This window comes from Camellia sinensis, chromosome 8 (genome assembly GCF_055761805.1).
Source record: "Camellia sinensis isolate YWXY chromosome 8, ASM5576180v1, whole genome shotgun sequence".
NCBI lineage: Eukaryota > Viridiplantae > Streptophyta > Magnoliopsida > Ericales > Theaceae > Camellia > Camellia sinensis.
The window spans coordinates 9,285,047-9,302,892 of NC_138968.1; the positions used below are offsets into that span (position 1 = coordinate 9,285,047).

At 34.3% G+C, this 17,846-nt stretch overlaps 1 protein-coding gene across 1 annotated transcript; it reads right to left on the bottom strand.

Moving 5' to 3' along the window:
- Positions 1–6,766: 6,766 nt before the first annotated feature.
- On the bottom strand, positions 6,767–8,827 carry LOC114270516 (large ribosomal subunit protein uL6). Its single transcript, XM_082882016.1, has 3 exons — positions 8,242–8,827; positions 7,152–7,274; positions 6,767–7,021 (listed from the first exon to the last, which is right to left on the bottom strand). The coding sequence occupies exons 1-3, from the start codon at positions 8,614–8,616 to the stop codon at positions 6,935–6,937; spliced, it is 585 nt and encodes a 194-aa protein (XP_082738142.1). The 5' UTR covers positions 8,617–8,827; the 3' UTR covers positions 6,767–6,934.
- Between the last annotated feature and the right edge of the window lie 9,019 nt (positions 8,828–17,846).

The following is a 17,846-nucleotide window of genomic DNA, read 5'->3' on the forward strand; positions in this document are numbered from 1 at the left end:
ACTCTCGGATCAGGGCTATGGTGCCGTCCCCATATAAAGCTTGCTGTGGAGGCACTTGCGGCGCTGGAGGAGGTGGAGGTGGAATTGCATGTCGGCCGTTTGTCTGCTCGGCCTGGGTAGAAGTAGTACTAGTGTCTTGTGGCCTAGGTTGTCTCAACTCACGGACCAAACCTTCGACCAATCTCTCTAGTCAGTCCAATCTGTCTTCGGGATGATCTCGGCCAACTGGTGGTCTACCTCTTCTCATGATGCTAAGAGTATGCAAAATGTGACTTTAAAACAAAACGATCAAATAATATGCATGCAAATAACAAATAGTCACGCCGAGATGATGCACACATTGTCAAGTAGCAAGCATTTATGATGCAATCCTAACATCAATTCTAAGGGAAATCCTATGCACTTTAGGACTCGAAATGTGTGAGTAACGTACTATAAGAAACTTGTGCTCTGATACCAATCTGTCACGACCCCATTCCGCCCCTAGTAGAATGGTGCCATGATGGCCAGTAATCCGAGATTACCAAAAGCCAACTTACAAGGATTCACACACAATCAGAGTATACATATGCGGCTAACATGTGCGGAAGCAATAAATTTAAATCTAATTAGTCCATAAGAGTTGTGCATAGATCGAATGGAATGTCATACATCTTATCAAGGTCTGATAACTTGGATATAATAAAATGAAATACAAAATACATCTTGACCAAAAGGCTTCTCAAGCCATCATATACAAAACACAATGAATTACAAGCTAAAAAGTATGATCTTCAAGATGCTACAAAATGTGAGTCCAAAACAAGTTGCAAAGCACATCTAGGCGTCACCGCCATCCTGCTCATCACCTACATATATATAGAGAGGGTGAGCTTGGATACTCAGTGAATGGTACAAGTAATAATGGGTTTGCATGAATAATATCCAAGATATTTATCAAAGCGATACACATTATATTTTGGACAAAATCAAAAACAAAACAAGTTCATCTAACAAGTCTTTCAAGCTTCATCAATCAAAGTCTTTCAAGGCTATCAAGTTTCAAGGGATGACATTAACAAAGGTTGTGCTATAAATGCTTATAGTCCCCCAGCACGTACGGACTTTCAAAGGTTGTGCTACAAATGCTTATAGTCTTCTAGCACGTACGGACTTTCAAAGGTTACCATCCAAAACAAGGCTAACACTTGATACACAAAATAGGGATAATCATTCATGCTTAACAAATACTTTTCCAAAACAAAGCAAAGCAAGGCTTTATCAAAACTTTATAACATAACTTTATTAAAAGTACCACTCACATAGTTCTTCAAACGTCGGGGTCAAGCGAGAGTCCAAGTCCTACAAACACATGGCAAGGTCTATTGAATGCACTTTCAAACATGCTTTACATGAATGCAAATGATCTTGGCATTCCTTCAAAACTAAGTCGAACCGAAACAAAACACTGCTTCTCATCTCGGGAAAAAACTTGCTGGGCACCATCCAGGTCTTGGCCGGGGTCCCACACCTCCTTGCCGAGGTGTGGTCCCGATGGCCATATTCAAGGAAACGAAGTCGGGAAAATCTGGGTTTCCCTTTCTTTGAAGAACATGAAGAACATGATCATGAAGAACATGAATGCAAAGAGCATAACTTGTTATTACAAAATCTGAGATTTCATGCTATGAATTCAAAAACATGCACCTGGGCACCCATACTCGAATATTTTATGAAAACAAACACAAAAACATGAATCTTAATGCAAACTTTCGGATCAAACAAGGCTTTCTCTTCAAGAACACATGAACACCACTTTCTCTTTCTAAAACCAAACTTTAAATCGATGCATGGCTTACAAATCGTGCTCGATCATGCAATGCAACTAGATGAACAATAAAAACAACAAGAGTAGATTAAGATTCTAACCTCAAAACACGAATCAAACGGTTTGAACCCTAAGGATCAAGCTTGGAAATCTATTCATCCTCTAAGAATTTCTCTCTCCTCAAAAACAAGATATGATACAAAATGATGCATTCTCTCTCTCTGCCGGCTGGTTTAACACTCAGCTCGGACACGTGACAACGGTTGGTTGGTTCTTCTAAAAAAGGTGAGTGAGTGAAAAGACAAGACTATGACAAAGTGTGTTTAACAAGCAAGATGGCATAGGCACTCCGGCAGGTAATGACCTCAGCTAAGAACAAGGCATCGGCAAGTAGGGGAACAATGATCTCAGCTAGGAAGGACAACACTTGGCTTAGCTGTGCCACACCTCGGCCTAGATGTGCCACACCTCGGTCTAGGTCGCACCAACCCAGGAACAAGATCACTTAGGCGCAAAGGTAACATCTCGGCCAACATGTCTTGGTGAAGGCGGAGATCAACCAAAGTGGTTCCAAGATGGTTCTAAGCTTAAGGTGACCTCAGCTTGGATTAACCTAGGCTATACACACACACCAGACAAGGAACAAAGCATGCAAGTAACACTTATACAAGACAAATCAAAGTTTTGCATATGCAACATATGAAGACAAGATCATGTAATATATGCAAGCATGACTAGAGTAAAGTGAGGGTTGTCATAATTAAGCTATTTAGAAACAAAAAATAATCACAATTTTGTCTATGTTTTGAATAAACTAGAGAAAATTAGACTACTTAGAAACCAAGAACAATCACATGTGATTGTTTTAAACAAACCAGAGAAAATTGGTCTACTTAGAAACCAAAAACAATCACAATTTTTTCTATATTTTGAACAAATCAGAGAAAATTGGGCTACTTAGAAACTAAAAACAATAACAATTTTTTCTATGTTTTAAACAAATCAAAGAAAATTGTGATTGTTTTTCTCTATAATTGTTTTTTTATGAAGCATTTTATCAAACAGGTTAGTTTCAAAGCTCATAGCTATATGTTTTACAATTCTAAGAAAAGTTTTGTCAAATCAAATCTCACAGTTATGTGTTTTGGAGTTCTAAGAAGTATTTTGTCAAACAGTTTAATTTCATACTATATATATAGATATTTGTATGTATATGAGTTATGAGAGATAGAGAGAGAGAGAGACCTTGTTCCAGGACCAGTAGAGGATGGGGCCGGAGGAGGAAGAACTAAGAGAAGCTTACTAGGGCTCACTTCCGTCATTGGCCTTGCCGGTGATGATATCGTTGTTCACTCCCACCATTGGATTGTCTTTTCATCATGGTATGCTTTGATTCCGATATCGGTGAAATTGTCCATGGATAAGGATGCTTTGAGCTTCGCTTGACGGAGGAGAGAGAGTTAGAGAAGACGACGACAATGATGAACTCCGGCTATGAAGGTGGAGTTCGTTAGAGAGAGAAGAGCAGAGAGAGAGAAAGAGAGTGAGAGGCAGTTTGATTTGAGGGGATAAAATTTCTCTGTGATATATGGGTGTCAGGGGTTGAGGGACCTTAGACATTATAAAATAATAGTATGGATCTATTATTAAAAATAAGAGAAGGCTCTTAGACTAATTTTTTCTAATTCATAACTATGTTATCGAATACAAAATATTGGGGCTTTGCAAAACTAGGAGTGGAACAAGACGAATCTTCCTGATTCAATTAAAGACGGCCTGATTGCAGACATGAATCCTTTTGTTAGCTTCCATTCTGTTGTTTTTATTCTCGAGTAAATACCATTTATGTGTTTCCATTTGAACGCTAGCTGTTAAGATGAAATATAAAACAAGGGTAACACTACACAAAGAAAAATTACACACAGAATAATCCGAGTTACTTTTCTTCTTCTTTTTTTTTATAATTAGTAAGAGCGATTAAAGTGACTTTAAATATCAAAAATATTATTCAATGTGGTTGGTTACAGTTTCTGAATTTAATTTTTTGAAAACTAAATTTTGTATTTTTCATATTTTTTTATTTTTAGTGAATGTTTTTTAAATTTTAAGTAATTTTTTTATTTTTTTAGATACACCTTATTTAGATATATCTAAATAGTAAAATATTTGTGAAAAAATATTTTAAAAAATTAATAAATACACAAAAAAATAAAAAATGTACTAAATTTTTATATTTTTTTAATTTTTTTTGGTATTTAGTGTATTTTTTTAAAAGATTTTTTCACAAATATTATACTTTTTAAATATTTTTATGTTAGATGTGTCTAAATTTTTTTTTAAAAAATTGCTTAAAATATTTAAAAAATTTATTGAAAACATTCAAATACGAAAAATAAAAGAGTAAAATTTTCTGAAAACTGAAACCAAACAAACTGATTACTTTTTAATACTATAAATCTATATACTTTGACTGCATTTTAAAATGTGTTAAAATATCTCAAAAGATACATTTTGTATCAATTAGGGTGGGTGCGGGTCGGTTACGGCTACGGAACCTCCAATCCGTCATCCGTCCGCCAGATTGGCGGATTGGAGAAAATCAATCCGCATCCGTCCGCCAATCCGGCGGATGTGAATTGAGCAGTTTGGCGGTTTGGCGAATGGATGCGAATCGGTTTGGCGGTTTAAAATTTTATAAATTTTCAACATAATTCAACTTGTGCACTTTCTCAAAAAAAGAAGAAAAAAGTATTATTTAAAAAAATATTACAATCACTGCATGCCTCATCCAAAGCAAGAAAGTTTAAAATTTTAGAATATCACAATCACTGCATGCTTCATCCATACACTACAATCACAGCATGTCTCATTCATATAAAGTATTACAATCTTTAGTTCTTAAAATATAACAATTTAAACCACCAAATCCATTAACAGAGCAGTAGTAGAGATTGTATCTCTCTGTATTGTTACATATATATCTGTTTTTGAAAACAAAAATCAATCAACATATATCATATTTTCTATTTATTATTTTTAGAGATAGATTTAAAAACAAAAAAATATAGATAAATAATACGTTTATTTTTTTCAATTCAAAAAAGATATTCAAGTTGAAAACTTTTTTTCAACAGAATATTTAAACTCTTTTTCAATTGAAAACACAAACAGAATATTTAAACAAAATGAAAACACAAAGTCTTATAAATTATAAGGGATGCTTGCGGTTTGGCAGTTCGGTTACGGCCAAATGAATCTCAAATCCGCCATCCGTCCGTCAGATTGGCAGATTGGAGAAAATCAATCCGCAACCGTCCGCTCGTCATCACCCATCCGTCCAAAATGCGGCGAATCGGTTCGGTTTGGTCGATTTTGACGGATCGATATATCCGCTGCTCACTCCTAATATCAATGACTAAAATTAATTTCCAAATTCATTTTACGATCAAGATATCTTTAATTCCTACTCACCTACCTTCTTTTTCTCCTTTTTATTCACTCGTGCTTTTTCTCTCTCCTACTTACCCACCTTTTTTTCCTCTCTTTTTGTTCACTCATGTTTTTTCTCTCTCCTACCTACTCACCCACCTTCTTTTCCTCTCTTTTTGTTCATTCATGCAGTCTCTCTCTCTCCCCTGTCTACTTTCTCCATCTTCCTTTTTATTTTATTTTTGTCCCCGTGTCTATTTTCCTTCCTATTTTTTTTTATTTTTTTTCCTTTTTTGTTTACTTATTTTATTTGGCTCCATGTCATAAAGGATCCAAACAGTTTTTTTATGTATTGGCTGTAAGCTACCTAATACACAACCCTTCTCCTTTACTGTGCGATAAACGAGTATCCAGTACCCATTAGACTAAAAAAAATTTTTTATAGAACAGCTATTAGACCAATAATATTGTATAGGACAGAATATTAGATAACTAAGAAACAATATATGGAGAAGATAAGTGTTATTGAAATGAGGATGCTAAGTTGAGAATGACAATAGTGAAGAGATGCAATATAGTGATGGTAGATGACAATCTTAACGGAAGCAGTAGACCTAAATTGACGTGAACTAGTATAGTAAATAGAAATACAAATCTTCTTAATTTGACTAACGAAATGACCTTAGATAGAATTAAGTGGAGAAAAAAGATTTATGTAACTAATCTCATCTTATGAAACTTAAGACTTGATTTAATTTGGTTTGATTTAATTTGATTCATTTATTTTATTTACATTGTACTTTCTCCCTATTTTTATTTTTTCTTTTTTTTTGTTCACTTTTATTAGGCACCGACATACCCTAATTCCCCTATAATTTATGACATGTACGGTAGAGCAAATTTGACATCGCAATTTTCAAACTGCACTTGAAGACAGCATGTTTGTGACCATAATATTTACAAAACTGCACATGCAAAATTGCATACATTACATGCAAAACACTTTAAATTCTTTTCCTTGAATCATCTAAGAAAATGCATGCCCAAAATCATCAATTTTTTCCATTCTCCAATGATTGGAGTAAGATCTGTGATTAGTGTCCAAGCCGGACAAAAAGAGAAATCCATCTTGGGAGCAAATTTAAGCCTTGCATGCACTGCACTTGTGAATAACGCTAGTCTCACACAGCCTCACCTACGGCTGAGATATGTATGATAGCTGAGATAGGAAACATCATATGGTTTTAACTTCTCAGGAAGACAACCAAATGACGACCTGTGCAGAGCTTATATTGCATTACAATTCTTCTTTATACATGAAAATCAGAAGCATGATAGTAAAGAGCAACCAACTACACAATGTAATGTAGAGCTCACAAATGTAAGTACTTTGGCAACTGCTCAATGAAATATCACCAAACAATAGCTCAAATTTTTAACATTCACCGTCAACAAATAATAATTTAAAGCTCCATGGCAATCAAATCATTTGTAGTCAACATGCTTCAAAAATCCAGCAAAAACAACCCATTCAAGGAAACACCGAGAATATTATGAATGAATGGTAGTAAACCAAACATATTGTCATATTCAGCATTTAACTCTTGACAAAACAAAATTGAACTTCAAGCTAAACAAGAACACATCTACCTGATACGTTAAAAAAAGAAACCACCATGTATAGCTACTACATAATAATCACTCTTCCTCGGCTATTGCTCCCTTCTCGCTGACATAGATACCATCAAGGAACTTCCGGATATCCTTGTTCTTAACATGGCATTTCTGACCAAACAAATAGAGATAACAATGTCAAAAAGGCCAATAATTCAGCATTAATCAGAAGAATACAAAAGTAGGAATTGATCGGATCATGTTAGTACATGTGCATGAGAAAGAGAGAAGGCGTACGTACTTGGTTTATCAGGGCAGCAGACCGAGAGACAAGCTCAATATCATTTCCATCCAAGACCAGTTCATCCTTAACTTTTTCAGACCGAAGAATGGAAACCCCTTCAAGCATATCAACTTTCCTCACCTGATGGAAAAAAAAAAAAAAAATCAGTGGAAACACATTTAAGACTACAAACTGAAAATTCAATTGGTCATAACTTTCATATAAACGTACATACATGAACCTCCTTTGTAATTGCATAAAACAACACAAGCTATCAATGCATCCATTCTGGTATATTGTTTGACTGGCATCATCATTGTGTTCATATGCACAACTGAATAATGTATGATTGTATACATATATATAACATTCTACTATTTCCCCTTTTATGTATAAAATCATACTTTAACAAAAAAAAGTTCATAACAAAATCAAGTTTTCACTTGTCATTGAAGAATATTCCCAATAAACACAGGTGAATCAGGGAGGCTTGTTGAGGCAAAAGCTGTAGAACAATGGAAACTGCTACAACCCCCATATTTTCAATCCATATGAATCACATTAGATACCATCCAGTTTCCGATAGATTAGGAAAACAGCAAAATAATGGGAAACAAAAACATGTAATATTGTGACAAGATCATAATTTTCGTGACAATGAATCCATTGAATAAACTGAACTCGCTGAAAATCACACTGACTTAACATTGATCAACTTCTGTACACAGCAAACTTGGCATTTAATAAACATTTCGTTTAATCTTAGCAACATTTCAGATTTTTTCTTTTCAGAAATTCACTTGATCTAACGCTTGTAATAACATGAAAAACATCGGTGATGATACAGTAAGTAAATCATGCAAAAAAACAAATCACCTTTTCAAAACATCATAATTAAACAAGCAAAAACCCACAACAGAACAAACTTGTTGAAGAAAATGATAAGAGGCATTCTTAATAAATATACCAAAATATAAAATTATAGCCCAACATGTACACCATAACACCTAGCTCTGAAATCGATCATTTGTTAATCACATAAGAGATTATTTGTATTAGTATACAAAAAAAGGGGAAATGGGTGAGAAATAGAAGAGGAATAACCAACCTTCTTTTCGCCAAGGAAATTGCGGATCTCGATGGACTTGTTGGTGTTGGTGATGCTAGCGTTGATGGGAAAGTGAGCGTAGACGAATCGCATCTTGTAGCGGTAGCCCTTGGTGACTCCCTTGATGAGATTATCGACGTGGCTGAGAGCGGTGCGAATGGCGGCTGTGGTCTTGCGAGATCCGAACCATGCATCGATCTTCAGCTTCTTCTTCCCCGTTTCCGCATCTGTGATCAGCTCGAAATCCAAGTTCAAATGCTTGAAGTTGCGTGTCAGCTTTCCTCTTGGGCCCTCCACTTCGATCATCTTCGCCTTCACTTTGATCTTCACCCCATCTGGGATGTCCATGGTCTCCGACGACAGTATCGTCTTCATATCTCTCTCTCTCTCTCTCTCTCTCTCGCTCGCTCTCGGGGAAGATTGGGGAAGAGGCGACCAAAAACCCTAGCAAAGTGAAGGCATATATAACACCTCTCTCTCTCTCTCTCTCTCTCTCTACTGAATTGCAGAAACAAAAACCCTAATAGGCCCACCAAATTCTACTGCCAGCCCTAAGATGGCATTGGGCTTATCTTATTCATCAATAGGCTGACTTCTCTTATCTACCAAATATTACTGGTGTGTTTGGTTTGTGTTTGTAAAGTAATTTTTTAAATAAAAAGGATAAAAATTTATTTGGTTTGCTTTTTTTTAAAAATAGTTTTAGAAAATTATTTTGAGAAGAAAGTTTTAAAAAAAATGATTGATTTGATGTGTATGAGAGAGAGTGTGATTTTGGAAAGTAAGTAACCAAATAACATTTTGAGATTTTTTTTGAAAAAATTTGTTTGGTTTGATTATTCTTGAAATTTATTTATAGAGAATTTTTCCAAATAATTTTTCTGAAAAACAAACCAAACAAAGACATTTCTTTAACGAATATAGAAATTTAATATGAAATGAAAAATAAATAAAAAATTATAGAGAAACTTATTTTTTTTTAAAAGATTGTAAATCTATATACGTTCCTTGTTCTTTGTTCGGTTCTGTGAATAATTTTTATATTCCTAAACTTGTTAGAGAAATTATCACACGGTCCAAAATATTGTTTATTACTTATAACCCCCTATTATTAAGCGGAAAAACAATTAATATGATCTTTCGAAAAGAGAAGATAATTCGGGCTAGGGTTGAAATACATTCACAAATAAGAATGTGGGTAGAAATAGGGATAGTAATTGGGGCCTAGCGCATATCAATGGCCTCGTTTGGTGTAACTGTTAAAATAGTTTATAAATTATAACTTAACAGATTATACATTATGACTTTAATCAGAAGTTGTTAATCTGTTTGGTGTAGCTGTTAGATTATAGATTTAAGTTGCTGAGTAGTGTTTGTTAAATAAGCTGTGAAATAACTTTTTCAATTAATTTTTATTTTTTGTTTGTCTACATTTCTCATAAAAAATAATAATAATAATGTATAGTCCATTTGGGTCTTTTACTATTTTTAAAAAAATAAAAAATAAAAAAAATTAAGAGTATAACCATAAATTAACATGTCCACAGCAGAAACTGATAATTAGAAACAAGGGGTGAGCAGCTTTTCAGAATCAATTTTTTTGAGTTAAAATAAGCTGCTAGAATCAGAATCTGTTTGAAATAAGTTAAACCAAACAGTCTAAAATAACTTTTCTAAAGCTAAAAGCCATAAGTTAACTCTGAAAAGTTGAAACAAACACCCCCAATAATGAGTGGGTCCAACCAAGTTTTTTTTTAGGGCTGAACCCATTTTGTAATAAATTAAAACCCAATTAACATGATCCCTCTTAATTAAAATTGAAACTAAGATGATGATTTTTTAATATTGCAAAGAGTTTATTGCATTTTATACCTCTAAACTATCATTAAATTAATATTTAGTTCTTAAATTATCAATTGAATCTACTAAGTCCTCAAAATATATAAATCAAAGCCTACTCAGTAACCTTAACTATCAATTGAATCTATTAAGTTTCTAAAGTATTTAATTCAAATTTATTTAGTTCCTGAAAAAATTATAAAAATAAAATATAAGTTTATAGGTATTATAAATTAGTGAAAGACCCTATCTAGTTAAAATTTTATTTCAAAAAAAAATCTTAAATTTTTATTCAACCTTTGAAAAATAAGCATAAGTTCTTCTGGCGAATTTCTTTTATAAGAGTAAAGATAATTATCTATAGTATTTGCTTACTTATTTTCTACATTGGCTCCGTGCTTGCATTTATTTAATGTTATAAGATTTTGTTTCTAAGTTCTAATGGACTGTTTTTAAGTTTTTCACCAAGTTCTTTTTATAACTTAATTAATGTAATGTATTTTGGTTTATTATTATTTATAGTGAAGTGTTATTATTTAAATTATATAATTATACTTTTTCAGTATATTTAATACTTAGATAATTTTATTGGCAATGTTGAGAAAACAAACTCATCAATACTAATTTAAACACAATAAAATAAAACACTTTTTAAAAACAAATTTTTTTTTGTAAATGTAATAAATTTTTAATTAGGTAGAGTCTTTTAAGGGCTAATAAATTTTTATGAATATATATTTTATTTGTCTAATCCTTTCAATGAATAAATAGATTTAATAGATTCAATCGATAGTTTATGAGCTAATAAATTCTGATTTACACACTTTAGAGATCAAATAGACTCAATCAATAATTCAATGACTAAGTAAACAATTTAACAAAAAATTAAGAATAAAAAGTATAATAAACCGTATTGACTGAGTTGGCATGGTCCCAATGTTTGACGTTAGACAGCTAACAAATCTTGATAATGGATTCTTCCTTAAATATGATTACATGGTTTAACCAGGGACCATAAATATAATTTGTTTTTAAATTTTTTTTTACACAAGTAACTTGAATAATATGATTAAATGATTTTTAATATAATTTTTTTGAAACAAATTATTAAATGGTTTACCAGGGATCATAAATATAATTTGTTTTTAAAAAGAATTGTACACAAGTAACTTGAATGAAGTTTACAAGTTGAGAAGATTAAAGTTGTAAGCTGAAAACACTGAAAAATTCATGTTGAGGTTCCCTGGTTAAACCATTTAATAAAATTATTCATTATGTGTACATTTTTATGCACTTTTCCAATTATAGGAGACCTGCCTTGAGCTTTCTAAGAGATATATAAGGGCTTTCGTTTGATGCAAGAGAAGAGGTGCATTTTCATATCTGTCAACCTTAAAACCATAAAATTACTACTTTGCTCTTGACTGGCTTGTATCTTATTTATCATATTAGGGGCAAGAGGGTCTTTTTGAGTGAATAGAACTAGCATAGAATGAAGGGAGCTTCTATTTACCCAACAAAAATATATCCTTAAACACAGTGGCGGACCAGAAAAATAAATCAGGAGGGGCACTTATTAATTATAATTTTAAATTATTTTTCCATAACCAACAATAAGAAGGTAATAATAATTTTTGAATTAATATTAAGTACAAAAAATTAAATAAATTGTTACAAAAGTATTTCACATAAAATTTTAAAATTAACTTTGAGTAAAATCAAAAAGAAAGTATTGCGTGTAACTAGTATATCTTGGACAATGTAAAAAAGTCATATATTTAAGTCGTAAAATAAATTATATAATGGTAAGATAAATCAAATTTTTACAAAATTTGAGAAAAATTTCATATAATAGTGATATCACGTCATTATTGATATATGATATCACCAACCAATAATAAAGCAACATATGAAGGGTGAATTCTACATGCAAATATAACTAACACTCTAATAATTTTTATATATATAGTGAGATTAATTATATTTATATATCAATAATGATGGATATTACCTTTATATTGAGATTTTTTCAAAAAAATTTTATACATAAAAATATAATTTGTTGTAGTTACTTCATTTTCAATAAAACAATCATTATTGTTTTCATAAATTTAAAAATACCCTTAACATTTTATTCTAAATATTATTTTTGATAAAAATTTTATTTATATACATATAAAAAATAAAAATAATAAAAATTCAGGAGGAAATGTGGCTCCGCCACTGCTTAAATACTTATTTTTCAAAAAAAATTATTATACTTTTATTCCTATTTAACATCATCAAAAAGTATTCAACCACTAAAAATTTTAAAACCTTAGGCTGTGTTTGGTTGTGTTCTCAAATCATGATTCTGCACCTTGATTCAAGTATGATGTTTGGTAAGAGTTTTGGAATCACGTTTCCAAAACTCTGCAGAGAGCTCTGTCTCAGCTGCGCTTTTCAAACTTTTTTTTTTGAAAATTTTGCTTAACCGGTTGATCGGAATAGTGATTTTTTTTTTTGCAATTGATATGTTAATTTTTATATAATCGAAAAAAATATTTTCTGAAAATTTTAAAATTTTTTATGTGCTTTAAAATAATTTTGAGTTGCATGTTTAGTTATGAGTTGTAAATTTTTGTATCAAATATCAAATGTCACATCAACAATTCCCCACTCAAATCAAAACTATTTTCAAAACTCTTTACCAAACAAATTTTTTATACTCAAATCATAATTTCAAACCCCACAAACTCAAAATACAACTCATACTCTCAAATCATAATTACAAAACTCTACCAAACGCAACCTTAATTTTCCTTACGGGTTGGGATCATCTGTCCCTATTCCATGTCCCTTTCCCCTGTCCCATAATTCTCCTTTTGTCATGTGTCCAGCAAAACAAATTTATAGAGTAATATTAGGAACCTCATATGTTTTACTAATATTGTCATACGAGACATTTGATAAAAATATTAGTAAAACACTTGGGTTCCTAATATTTTCCAATTTGTATTACGTAAACCTACCCTCCTCTATCGTTGTTTTATCTTTAATCTAAGGCCATGTTTGTTTACCGACGTGAAAGGAAGGATTGGAGCGCTATGGCTGTGGATCCTACCCACAGCGTGTTTGGTGATGATTTGAGAGGGGGGAGTAATAGTCCGAGGGGTTTAGTAATCCCCCTCACTAGGGGATTAGCTTGGCTGAATTTTAGGTGGGATTAGGAAAATAGTAAAAGGATTGAGTCTATTTTATATAAAAATTTTATTTTTTTTATCAAGTGCACATGTTTGTTTTAATATATTTTTAATTTTTTTAATATATAAATAATTTATTTATTTATTTTATATAAAAATAATTAACAATCTTATCCTAATCATCTCTCACATTATCATCATAATAAACACTCTTTTACTTAATCCCCTTACTAATAATCCCCACATCAACAATCTCTTCAATAACAACTCTCTCACTAACAATTTTATTCAACCTAATCTACCAAAAAAATGTGGCATATTTTACTTTTCCTCACTGCCTGCCAAACAACATATTGACCAGTGATACTACCTCTCCGTCATCTTCCTCCTTCCCTCCATTTATTCCTTTCCATCACCTTAGCTGTGTGTGCTGTTTTCTGACTACACTGCCAAACAGGTACTCAGCTGGAGAACACTGGCAGAATAGATTGTGCCCAAACGACCTGTCACAGGAAGAAAAAGACTCCAGCGATGGTTCATCCACCCTGGGTGCTCCGACGATCAAGTCAGTTATCTCTCAAAGATAGCAAAAGTGCTTAACTCACTATTCAGAATACAAAAAGCATACCTTAGACCCATGAGGGTGCCTCTATTTTGTAGCCAACACTAACTTGGTCCCTGTAGAAGCTTAGCTTCTCTTGGACTTTGGCTTAATGCCTATCTTGGACTCTCAAACAGATAGAGATAAACTCTTTAAGAGCTTTATCTTTAGCCAGACTAAGGTCCTCCCCCATTCTAGGACTCTTGTAACTTATCCGCTCATCTCGGATTCCGGAATCTCCGCAGATAACCTCGGCCTAGCCGAGATCACCTCGGCGTCAAGTCAAGGACACGTGGTATCTCGACTGACACTTCGGTGCCACCTTGGCCACATGTTGCTATCCAAAAAATATGTCCCCGTAACTGCCCCCAAGGTTCTATTACCTCGGCATCCTGAGATGATGGAACCTATATCATTTGAACCCATAGCACGTCAGCTAAACTTGCTCTATCATTTGTTACCGAGGTCATCATTTGTCGGCTCCATATGACCAAGACCTGTAATCTGTTTTCACCAATACTCTAGAACCAGTTAACCAAGTTTTTTCAAGTTATTTAGCCGAGATTGTCCCCTAGCCGAGGTCTTTGCTTCATTAAATCAAGGACTCTAAGAGTTTCATCACGTGTATGAGCTGTCACGCACTATATTTCAACCGTTTTTGCCACGCGTCCCTTCCCTATCGAACCGTACCTGACACGCGCCATCAAGTTACGTCACATTTGCGTGCGCTGCCTAACAGGCACGTCGTCTAAGGCACATTCAATACCATTTTGTCGCCTTCTCCATGTTTTGACAAAAATCCCTTTCCCTTTTTCCGTTTTTTCACTTCACATCTTAGTTTTCCCTGAAACTTTCTTTTTCTAACTTTTTTCTCCCAAATCCTCCATTTTCGTTCTTGAAGCTTTCTGCAACTACATCATTATTTCCCTCCAGTGAGGCTTTCGACGTTTTGCCACTCATACCACCTGCGTTCAACTCCGGTGTGCCTCACACCGGCTCCATTCTTATTATTTCTCTTATTTCAATTTCTTATTTTTGCTTCAAACTGTTATGCTTGTACACTGCCATGGTGTTTTTATTCATGCTCTTAATTTGCTACTTGTGTGTTGATTTCCCCCATTCGCCATCTATTTCATGATTCTGATTTTGTATAATCCTGTTTGCTTATACACACACACACATACACACATGTTGTCATACACTTTGACGTTCTTGATAGCTTGTCACTGTTCTTGTTCTTGTGCACATTTGAATTTCATGCAATGTTCGTGAACCCTTTCTGGTTTTCTTGAGTCTGAATCTTTATTCTTCTATGTTTTCTTGTTGTTTTTTTTTCCAGATTCTTACCTTTAACCCTTCTGAAATCCAACACCTCGTCCCTCTAACCGACATCATGGGTATGTTCAGGTGGAGGGTAAACACCCCAACTAAGTTAGAATACTTTAGGCAGGAGTTTGCCATCCCTGCTGAGGTTCATCTTAGGTTGGCAGGGGAGGAAGACTCCATCATGCCCAAAGATGATTCCATGCCCTTCCCAGTGGTTGCCTTTATAGAGTGTGGACACAGGTTCCCTCTTGACACCCTTTTCCAAGAAGTCCTACACTACTACAAATTCAACCCAATGTAGCTTGCCATTAACTCCTACTGAGTTATCAATGGTATAATTGTCTTAGCCAAAAGAGAGAATGCTAGGGTTTTGTAGACCGCCTGGAACTCCGCTCCGCGCGCAAGGGCGCGAATCGTTTGTTCATAGTTACTACAGTTCGGACTCGTGTCACGATTTTGAATCTAATCTCACAAAGTGCAATGTGAGACCGATAAATCATCAAAAAGTCCAAATCCGACAAATCGTTTTGAAAAATCGATTTTAATAAAGAAGTGTCAAACATGAACTACTTTGCCAGATACAGAGTCGCCACCTAAATGTTTTGTTTTTGGGGAATTTAGGAAACCCTCACTCGTGCCTAAGGCCACGTGTCCATCATTACCAAAGTTACCTCGTCTCAAGAACTTGGGTACAAGAGGGGAAGGTCATGCAATGAGCACCCCCGCTCGCCCGATCAAAGATCGGCCTTTACTAACATGATATATTGTTTTTGAAAACACATGTGTTCTTATTCTGGTTATTAATCTAGAATTACTATGTGATTCGCACAGCATACAAATATAGACTAGATCGCCTAAGTTGGAACAAAACATTTTATGTTTGTTTGTTTGAAAACAGTTTGAAAATGCTACTCGCAAGTAGGCTAAGTCGCGGATTTTGCCACCCTCAAGTGGGCTTAGAAAACAACATGATTTTGCTACTCCACAAAGTGGGCTTAAAACTCGCAGTTTGATGAATTGTCCCAATTCAAGCAATCCAACCTTCATCCACAGGCATTCATGCGGTTAATCATTTAAGTAGTTAGCCTCATGGAAAGCATGCTAACATGGCAACATACACATCTCATGCAGTATGCTAAAGCGTAAACACTCACAGTGTACTCCGAGCCAAAACAAAAGCTAGTTAGTAATCAATGCATGATCCTAACTATGTTAAGATGCCTAATGCAACGCATGCAAAATGCAATGAGATAGGCTCGACTATTCTAAGATGGCATATGAAATGCAACAATTGATACATGTATTCAATTTAGAATTGAAATACAATGTAGTTTGTATGATGCGCCGAGCCCGGTGCATGCAAAACATATGAATGGATGCACGCACGCGAAGCATAAGTATGCTAATCAAAATATGCCCTAAAACTAACCATCGTAAGCGGTTAAGTAAAAGGGAGAAAGAAATGGGGGTTGGAAGACATGAATCACACACACGCACGCTTATTACAACAGTTGTACCCTCTCGCAGGAAGGTCCGAATAAGAAGCTAACTAGCTAATCTAAGCTAATTAAACTAATTATTACATCACAAAAATAATTAACTAACAAGTTAACTAATTATGAAGCTAATTAACTAATAAGTTAACTAACTGGTTATTACAACACAAATTAAATAGCTAAAGGAATTAACTACTTAAGTACAAAACCAAAGCATTAGCTTACTAAACAAAGCAGCTAAGTAAAGAGGCTAAGTAAAGCAATAAAGATAAGCCCTCGGGGTGAGAAGCGCATGCATGCTCGGTCGTCTCGTTCGGGAATCCATCGCGATGCCCCAACTTGCCTCTGTTTTCAATTGTTCTCAGAACCTTGCACCAAGCTCCAGATAGCTTTTGCTCCACCATGGGAACCTGTAGGAAGGCTGCCAACCATTTGGTGTTTCCAACCACTTGCCGACCACCTACCATTGCTGCAGACTAGAAAAAGTGGTTGGCCAGCCACTTTTACTGGTCTGCTGACCACTTTTTGCTGCACTTCTCCAGTTTGCTACAACAGAGAACAAGAAGGGACATGGCAATGTATTTACAAGATATGTGTGCACAACCACTCTCCCTATCATTTCATGAGCTCAAGGGAGTGTAGTTCTCGACCCTCGGGCCACCAATCACGCATCTCAATGCATGATGGCCGAGAAACCAAGATTGCATGAATCAATGTGAAATGAATGCACACATAACACATAAATGCCTTTACCTCTATCATGATTGATCAAGAGGGTCGGCGACCGAGAAATGAGGCATGTTTCATCATTTTAAGTATGAAACGTCCCTCGTTTCTTGTGCTCGAATTAACACTTAATCCAAACAAAATGCAAAGCAACTCAAGCATGGTAAACACAATATAATGCATGCATACACAATGCAATGCAACATGAGCAACCTATCAATGTTAATAGCATGCATACACAATGCAATGCAACTTAAGATTCTAAACACAATGTAATGCATGCATGCACAATGTGATGCAACATGATCAACTTATCAATGCTAATGACATGCATACTCAATGCAAGGCAATATAAGCAACCTATCAATGCTAATGGCATGCATACACAATGCAAGGTAACATAAGCATGCAAAGAACATGAAAACAAACATGCTC